General features: G+C 52.8%; 1 protein-coding gene across 1 annotated transcript; it reads left to right on the top strand.

Moving 5' to 3' along the window:
- Positions 1 to 315: 315 nt before the first annotated feature.
- On the top strand, positions 316 to 5,897 carry PCK1 (phosphoenolpyruvate carboxykinase 1). Its single transcript, XM_008514037.2, has 10 exons — positions 316 to 662; positions 839 to 1,103; positions 1,587 to 1,768; positions 2,206 to 2,409; positions 2,542 to 2,729; positions 3,095 to 3,257; positions 3,691 to 3,915; positions 4,007 to 4,138; positions 4,544 to 4,639; positions 4,858 to 5,897. The coding sequence occupies exons 2-10, from the start codon at positions 880 to 882 to the stop codon at positions 5,310 to 5,312; spliced, it is 1,869 nt and encodes a 622-aa protein (XP_008512259.1). The 5' UTR covers positions 316 to 662; positions 839 to 879; the 3' UTR covers positions 5,313 to 5,897.
- The last annotated feature ends 3,338 nt before the right edge of the window (positions 5,898 to 9,235 follow it).

Consider the following 9,235-nt stretch of genomic DNA (forward strand, 5'->3'; position numbering starts at 1 on the left):
AGTTTACATTTGGGGTGGGGGTGGGGGCATGCAGTGGACACTCAGTAAGGTTATTAGCCCCCAAGTAGGTCAGGGCTCTGCTAAGAAGCCATGCGTTGGCCCCCATTCAGGTGCATTCCCCCTGACCTTTGACTGTGCGGTGACACCTCACCACTATAGTGTTTTGATGACCAGCAGCCATCAGTACGTGCTGCCAGCAACCCTTGACGTCCAGGAGTTGTCCCACCGGCCTGGGCTTGATCCCACCGGCCTGTCAATGGAAGGGCGATGTGTTTTGCATCAGCAGGGAGCTGGGTCAAAGTTTAGCCAATCAACGGTTGCATAAGGACTTGCTATGGCTGGCCTCGGGGTCAGAGGCCTCCCGGCGTTCATTAACAACGACGTGTTCAATGATTATCTCCCGGGGATTTATGGCGGTGGACCCGTCCAAAGCACAACTGGCAGTGGCTGTGAGCCAAAGACCAGCCCCTGACGTCAGAGACAAGCCTCCCTTGGCGCAGCCGAGGGCAGGGCCTTTCTCCTCCTCAGGATTTAAGGCCAGGAGGCTCGGCTGGCCACCAACACAAGCAAGGCCGTCCTCCTGGGAATGCGCGCTCGCCAGCGGGAAGAATCCCAAAAGAAACCCTCGGATCTCTCATCGAGATCATCCAACAAGAGGAGAGGTAGGTACAGCCTTTCACCTACATTTGTACAAATTACAGCGATAACACAATCTCGGTTTCTTTTTTCCCTGGAGCTGTGACTGTCTGGAGGGGTGCAACCCAAACAAAGCACGTGGAGTTGGTTTGAGGGCATCTGTTGTCGCTTTTGTTCAGGATGCCTGTGCTTTCCATTTCAGGGAACCTTGACGTCCGTGCCCCTTAACACAACCCTGCAGAAATGCCTCCCCAGCACCAAAAGGGCCTCAACTTTTCAGCCAAAGTTGTCCAGGGCACCCTGGACAGCCTGCCCCAGGCAGCGAGGGAGTTTGTGGAGAGCAGCGCCAAGTTGTGCCAGCCTGACCAGATCCACATCTGCGATGGCTCTGAGGAGGAGAACCGGCAGCTGCTGGAACACATGGAGGAGCAGGGGGTGATCAAGAGGCTGAAGAAGTATGACAACTGGTAAGCGCAGCCTCTGGCCCGGCGCCCACGCCTTCCCCTCCACCCGCTTAGCGCTGCTGGAAAGACGGGGACGAAGAGCCCTCGGGAGGGTTGCAAACTCTCGGACAACTTAATAACAGCCAGAACCGTACAGACTTTAATTTAGTGACATCCATAGAGCAGCCCAAGTCTCCCCTGAGATGGCACAGACAAATGCTCTCTGCAAACCGGGTCTCTGAGAAAAATGAAAGTCAGAGAGGCCCTGTCCTAGAGACCAGCTCCTGGTGGGGGACCCTGTCTGACAGGGTCCCAGTGGGTGTGGGTGTCCACATTCAGGTAACAACTCAGTGTGCTCAGCACCCCTGGGTGTAGGAAGAAGGTGATAGTGAGGAAAGTGGGCCAATCCTACATGGGGACGGGCCGGGGCAAGCCGGCCCGCAGGTGCCATGCAGAACAGAAGCGCTCCTTCTCCATTGCTCATATGTGTATTTTTTATTTTTGCAGCTGGTTGGCTCTCACTGACCCCAGAGATGTGGCCAGAATTGAGAGCAAGACGGTCATTATCACCCAGGAGCAGAGAGACGCAGTGCCTATCCCCAAAACCGGCCTCAGCCAGCTGGGGCGCTGGATGTCCGAGGAGGACTTTGAGAAAGCGTTCAACGCCCGGTTCCCAGGGTGCATGAAAGGTGAATAAAACAGTTATTTGATTGGGCAAAACCAAATAAAAGCAAGAGCAAGCCTTTGCTTATTATGTCCATCCTAATAGTAAGAGTAAAGGAAACTCATATGGCCTCAGGACCTTTAAATTCCATACGTGAATTGGCAATGTATTAAAAATGTACATCTCAGTTCTGGTTTTACAGATTGTCTTATACGAACATGAAAACGATTTCTGTGCATGCAGATTTGAGATGGCTTGGTGGAACCCAATTGCATATTTAAGGAAACCCATTTCACCATTCGCTCACTTTCCAGTGGACTCTTCTAAATCAGGGGGCTGGGGCAAACAGAGCGCCACGTTGTTAGTGGAAGACCGTTAGAACAAGTCCACCTAGGAAAATGACGTTAGTTGTTTGTGAGTCCAGAGTCATTTCTCAGCAGTTCCCTCTGACTGGCCCCACAGGTCGCACCATGTATGTCATCCCATTCAGCATGGGGCCCCTCGGCTCCCCTCTCTCAAAGATCGGCATCCAGCTGACGGACTCGCCCTACGTGGTGGCCAGCATGCGCATCATGACGCGGATGGGCACGCCCGTGCTGGAGGCACTGGGCGATGGGGAGTTTGTCAAGTGTCTCCATTCCGTGGGGTGCCCTTTGCCTTTAAAAAGTAAGTGTATTATTTCAAAATCAAAAGCTAGCATTTTAAAAAGTAGGCTTAGCCTCAACCCCCAGACCTGTGCTCCTGGGATCCCCAGGCGGGGACGCGGTACACTAACGTGGGATGTGTCCTCCTGCGCAGAGCCTTTGGTTAACAACTGGGCCTGTAACCCAGAGCTGACCCTCATCGCCCACCTGCCTGACCGCAGAGAAATCATCTCCTTCGGGAGTGGCTACGGCGGGAACTCGCTCCTCGGAAAGAAATGCTTTGCTCTCAGGATGGCCAGCCGGCTGGCCAAGGAGGAGGGGTGGTTGGCAGAGCACATGCTGGTAAGACGCAGGAAATCCTACGTGTGCATGGTAGAGGGTTGGGGGCCTGAGGCAGGGAGGCGGCAAATATATACGGCATTATAGTTGCCATCGGGAGAGACCCAATATGCCCCAAGGACAGATTTGGGAATTCCATTGATAATTATGAATGCACTAATGTATGCCCCTTTGGAAGGACCTCAAACACCAACCATGCAACCAACAGAGATCCTTTGGACTTCATTATCCAAAATGCTCATTTTAATGTCAAGAAATAGATCTTGGACACCCCCTTTTGGGGGCTTCTGGGCACACTGCTAGACTGCAGTACTGGCGGGAGGGGAGGCGAGAATGAAGAGCTTCAGGGGGGATCTTGTCTCCAACAGATCCTGGGCATAAGCAACCCCGAGGGCCAGAAGAAGTACTTCGTGGCAGCCTTTCCCAGTGCCTGCGGGAAGACCAACCTGGCCATGATGAACCCCAGCCTCCCGGGGTGGAAAATAGAGTGTGTAGGTGACGACATCGCCTGGATGAAATTTGACCAACAAGGTGACCCTTTTGGCCCAACTGTCGGCAATAATAATTGGACCTAAGTGAATTTCCGGCTTTCAAAACATACCAAATTCTCCTAAATCCACAGTGTTTGAATTTTCAGATCAGTTATTTCAGATCTTACAAAGCCTTAGAATTATGTATTCTGTAAGCACTCTTTAATTTAATATTGAATCTGGACTGAAATGGGGCCATATGTTATTGTTTGTTTACATCAATTTGTTAAAATAGTATTGGTGGAAAACTGATGAGCAAGAAAGAGTTGAAAAAGTGTCAAAGTTGAATGTAATAATAAAAGAGAAACATATTCTAGGGAAGAGAAAAAAAAGATTTGAGAATTTGGTATAACAGTTAGCCTGGTGAGTTATAAGAATATACGTTATGCTCTGCTTGGCGTTCATTTCTACTCCTCTGGTTTAAAACTTTCCAGGTAACTTAAGGGCTATCAACCCCGAAAATGGTTTTTTTGGTGTCGCTCCCGGAACCTCTGTGAAGACAAACCCCAACGCCATGAAGACCATCCAGAAGAACACCATATTCACCAACGTGGCCGAGACCAGCGACGGGGGCGTGTACTGGGAAGGCATCGACCAGCCGCTGGCCCCGGGCATCAGCCTCACCTCATGGAAGAACAAGGAGTGGACCCCCGAGGACGGTGAGCCCCCCCGGAGGCCCCGGGGCTCCAGCTGCGGGGGTTCCTTGCTGGAGCCAGATACTAAGGGGCCTCTCCTCTCTTGCTGTTGTAGGGGAACCTTGTGCCCACCCCAACTCGAGGTTCTGCGCCCCTGCCAGCCAGTGCCCCATCATCGACCCTGCCTGGGAGTCTCCGGAAGGCGTCCCCATCGAGGGCATCATCTTTGGAGGCCGCCGACCTACTGGTGAGGCCCTCCTTCATTCAGTGTGGGGGCATGGGTGTGTTGGCCACTGAGAACATTCGTGGATCGCTCCTTTTCCACAACCTTGTCAGAGGGTGCCAAAGATCTCCAGCTTCCTTTCCAAAACTCCAAGATAACTGGGGAGCTCAGGAGTAGAACCAACACTTCTGGCCACCTAGAACCTTTCTGGATCCCTGATGTAATGTCACTTTCTCCGGTCTGACTGTGCTGCGTGGCCCCGGAGGTGTGACTGGCTCAGCAGGTTTCGGCACTCTACCTTGGGAACGCAAAGTTAGCTCAGTTGGGGGGTGCCTTCTGCCGCATGCTTCCGTGTTGTGAGACGACATTGCTGGCCGAAGGGTCTGAGTGTCAAAGCTTTTAAGGGACATTTCTTTCTTCCTGCTAAAGGTGTCCCTCTGGTCTACGAAGCTCTCAGCTGGCAGCATGGAGTGTTCGTGGGGGCGGCCATGAGATCGGAGGCCACGGCAGCCGCCGAGCACAAAGGTAAATCAAAGTCTAGATCTGAAGCCACCAATGAGGATGATTGGCACGCTCTCTGTCTCTCTCTGTCTCTGTGTCTCTCTGCATCTCTCTCCCTCTCTGTCCTTGTGTGTGTATATATATAAAGTGAAAACCAGGCATGCTTATGTCAACAATAAATGGTGCCAATGTTGTCCCATGAGAGCATGGCTCACCCACAGAGGCCCCCTCTCTGTTGCTAGGCAAAGTCATCATGCACGACCCCTTTGCCATGCGGCCCTTCTTTGGCTACAACTTCGGCAAATATCTGGCCCACTGGCTCAGCATGGCCCAGCGCCCAGCAGCCAAGCTGCCCAAGATCTTCCATGTCAACTGGTTCCGGAAGGACAAGGAAGGCAAATTCCTCTGGCCGGGCTTTGGAGAGAACTCCAGGGTGCTGGAGTGGATGTTCAACCGGATCAACGGGGAAGCCGGCGCCAAGCTCACGCCCATAGGCTACGTCCCTGAAGAGGACGCCCTGAACCTGAAAGGCCTGAGGGACGTCAACGTGAAGGCGCTCTTCCATATCTCCAAGGAGTTCTGGGAGGAGGAGGCGGAGGACATCCAGAAGTACCTGGAGGAGCAAGTTAACGCCGACCTCCCCTACGAAATCGAGAGGGAGGTCCTCGCCCTGAAGCAAAGAATCAGCCAGATGTAATCAGCCCCCAGAGCTTCACCTGTAAGAGCACCCCCCTTTCCAATCCATACGATGGACGGGGAGCAAGAGAGAGGAGAGCTTCCTCAATTGACACCGCCCGCAGCACGCTGATGACCACGGCGCCGGGGAGATGGAGAGACTCGAGTTAATTCTTTAGATGAGACCGCAGAGAACAGGCTAGTCACTGCGAGCTGGGGAAGGGAATCTTAGCATGTCTCCAAAATTCACTGTCTAACGCACATTTGTTCAACCCTGAGGGCACTCAGGCATTTCGTGGTTTTTGTTTTTTCACTTTAGCTATATCAGTTAGCTGGAATGCACAGAAAAAATACTTGAGCTGTATATGTGTGTGTGTGTGTGTCTGTGCACGTGTGTCCATGTACTGTTATCTAAAATATGTTGGATACCTTTGGAAAAATCTTGGGCAAGATTACCTACTAGCTGTTGCTGGAAAGAAATGTTGCTTTCTTATTAATATGTATATTTAAATTATTTTTATAGACCATTGTTTCTTACCTTTACGTAATTTCAATTTTTTCCCTTAACACCTCTTGGAAAAATTACAAAATAAACTTTTATAGAAAAGATGGATGTGTTTTGCTTGGTTTTTCTTAATTGAATCACCAAGAAGAGAGATCTCTGATGAAACACCTTGTGATCTGAATCCCCCCCCAGAGAACGTGGGGACATCCGGGGGAGAGTTGGGCGGACGGAGGAGCAGAAAGGAGCAGGAGGGGAGGTATGAACAGAGAGGACGTCTCCAGAAACAGACATGGTGCCACACTTTCGGTTTTCTGAATTAACCACTCATTAGCACCCAGAAGCCACTAGTTATTGTTTGTTAACAATTCTACAAACCTTTAAATGGTGGGTCTTGTGTAACTGGAGTGGGAGAGTTTAAAATGCGCTTTTTCACAAAAACTTGGGTCTGGGGGCTTGGCCTTCCACAAGACTTGCCTCATGGCCAGTTTCACAGCCTTTTGTCAATAAACTCTTTCTTGAGCAGCACCTTTCTCAGCGTCACCCACAGGGGAAGTGGGTAGAGAGAAAAGCATCCTTCAGGAGGATCAGCCAAAGGGGTCCCCACGGCTGAAGCATTAATTGCACACCTTCTGCATACTGAGCATCATGCCAACAGTGGGCTTGCAGCGAGCTTGCAGTGGGCTTGCAGTGGGCTGCCTTGGGAAGAGCAGCTGGTGTGGTTTGGCCTCCAGCCCTCGCCTGGTCCCTCTGCTCCTGGTTTTTATTGGGTGTTCCCGAACAATCCAAACAAACCACAAACTTGATGGGGCACATGCACGCTATGGATAAACACGACCTCCTCGCGTTGTTGCTTTCCTTTCTGCGCCCAGGTCGTTAAAGCGGCCCCACCCCTCTCCACCCAGCAAGGAGAGGCCAGTTCTCAGGTCCCCCCACCCCCTGGGCTTCACCCCCTTTCACAACTTGCAAACTCGCTCACCCCCCTAAACCCCTCTGCGCCTTGCAGCGGCTCCACGCAGAAGGCGAAGCTGAGATCACCCCGCTCTTACAGATGGGGAGACAGAGGCCAGGAGTGTCCACGGGGCTGGAATAGCAAGGAGAGTTTTCTTTCCCTTTTGAGGAGCTGAGAGCTGACCAACTCTCCCAACAGAGTGCCGGGTTCTAATGCCAAAACCAGGGATGGGAAACCATTGAATGGAATTAAGTGCTATCTGCTCTATTAATTTAAATCAGTGCCTTTCAAACTCGTTTCTTCTTTCACTTCAGAACACTCGCTTGACACGGACTCTGACTCAGAAACTGAGGGTGGAAGGGAGAAAACCAGGAGGCCGCCCACCTGAGGCTGGACAGGGTGAGGGGGAGACCCAGGCCGCCTGGCTGCCGTTCCTCCACACCCTGGCAGCCTCTGAGGCAGTTCCTTGGACCCCTAAGAGGGACTTTGGGGATGCAGTTTGAGCGCCATTGATAAAATGTGTGCCCCGGGCCCCTGTGTACTGCTCTAGGCCCTCGGCGGGCTTTATCTCTTTGTGGGCAGAGCCGGCCATCTCAGAGTTCCCTGCCCTCCCACACAGCATCTCCACTCACCCAGCAGACTGGCATATGACCGTGTTGCCACCAGGCCCTGGAAGCCTGGGGGACAGGCCAGAGGAGTTGCCTCAAACAGAATAAGAGTTTTCAGGGCACCAAAAAGACTCAACACTTGGAATTGGCCCCTGACTCAGTTTCCCCAAACTGTGTCAGTGGAATGTGCCTCCACCTCCAAGTCCTGGTTTCTGTACTGGGCCCTCCGGCTACAGTAATCAGGCACTGTGACCTCATTTGCCGACATTATCTTGTGATGCCTCAGCCCACGCGAGGCAGGAAGGCGGATATGGCCAAGCTGGTTTGCAGCGGCCACGCTGAGACCCCGGGAGGGTCAGTGGCTTGTCTAGAGAATGAAAACCTGGTGTCCCGGTTCCTGGGCAGCCTTCTTCACAGCACCACATGGGACTGCAGCCTTCACTCGGAAGCCGACCTGAGTGCTGCCCCTGACCCCCGGCTTCCCGGAGCCAGGCTGGAGGCTGGGTTAGGGACCGGAACATAGTAGGTACACAGCAAATATTGAACCAGGACAACAAACCGGCCCAACACTCGCTCCAGGCATCTGGGGACAGTGGGGCGGGCGGGCGGGCAGGGCTGGGGCTCAGGGGCTGAAGGGCCCCCTCTTCTCTCCCTCTCTCCTTGGGCACCTCAACCCTGAGCTCCGGGCTGCTCACTTGGCCCCTGGCTGCCACATGGCATATCCCTTCTGGAGCTTTCAGACCACAGGGTATGTATGGGCCCAGAGGCTCCCGGGGCCTGCTCCCCTGCCAGAGGGCACCAGGCCAGAGCAACCTCTGCTGTGTCATCGCTGTCAGCAGTTTCAGTAACAGGGCACTGGTTTCGATCGCCTATGGGAAAGGGCTGGTCACTTGCTTCCCCAGGGGCAGTAAACACTAGTGACCTTAGACACATCCCAGTTCTGCCCCTGGCCAGCAGTGTCACTTCAAGTGACACTCATCTGTGTCGTGGGGTAAAAATGCCCCTTCTGGGATCTCGCGAGAGTGAGATGAAGTAGCCCAGCTCAGCGTGAACTCTGAGGTCCGAAGGGTCTGGATGTGACCCCCACCCGACCTCTTCCTAGCAGAGTACCCCTAGGTGATGACATGGAACTCTGAGCCTCAGTTTCCTCATCTGCAAGATGGGCACAATAACCGTCCCGTCTCAGGGGTCTTGTTGAGAAGATGGAATGAGATGATGCAAGTAAGGGACTTGGTGTACAGTGGGGCCCAATGCAACAGCTCTTCTCCTTTTTTTTCACTCTGGGTCTTCAGTGCAGCCGTGTCAGCAGAAGGGCAGGGAGCGTGGCTTCCCGTGGCAGCTGCCCCTCTGGTGACCAGCGCTGACTCCGGAGTGGAAATCTGCCTTCTGTGCAGCCTCCACCCCAGTCCTACTCCCGTTGTTGATGTCAGGAAAAGGCTGGAGAGGGAAGCCAACCAGGAGTACGGGGAGCAATTTTCTCCTTGTGTGGCGAGCCCTCTCCCCGGGGTGACCAACTTCACTCTTCTCAAACATCTTAGCAAACATCCCAGTACTTCTACCCTTAGGAAACATGTCCTAAGGGAAAATTCAGGGACGTGCACACAAATTTAGTTGCAAAGATGCTCATTATAGGGTTGTTGCTTATCATGGTCAAAAAACAGGAACCAACCTAAATGCCCAACAGCTGGGGATCGCTTAAAGCAGCTGCGGTCCCCCCCAGGACAGCCAACGAGGCAGCCATTCAGAATGACTCTGCTGAAGATATTTTATTAACATGCAATATTTTTCACCCACCGTCCCGCGTAAAGGCAGATAATGGGAGTGTGTTGAGTGTGTGTACATCTATGCCTAGGAAACGCTATGAAAAAATATCCCATAAAATG

Source organism: Equus przewalskii, chromosome 21 (genome assembly GCF_037783145.1).
Source record: "Equus przewalskii isolate Varuska chromosome 21, EquPr2, whole genome shotgun sequence".
Lineage (NCBI taxonomy): Eukaryota > Metazoa > Chordata > Mammalia > Perissodactyla > Equidae > Equus > Equus przewalskii.

Excerpts from the sequence above, each read along its gene's own strand:
- PCK1 (XM_008514037.2), top strand. The coding sequence starts at position 880 with ATGCCTCCCCAGCACCAAAAGGGCCTCAACTTTTCAGCCAAAGTTGTC. Across the intron at positions 2,730-3,094 it reads GGTTGGCAGAGCACATGCTG|ATCCTGGGCATAAGCAACCC; the intron begins GTAAGACGCAGG and ends TGTCTCCAACAG. Across the intron at positions 3,258-3,690 it reads GATGAAATTTGACCAACAAG|GTAACTTAAGGGCTATCAAC; the intron begins GTGACCCTTTTG and ends AAAACTTTCCAG.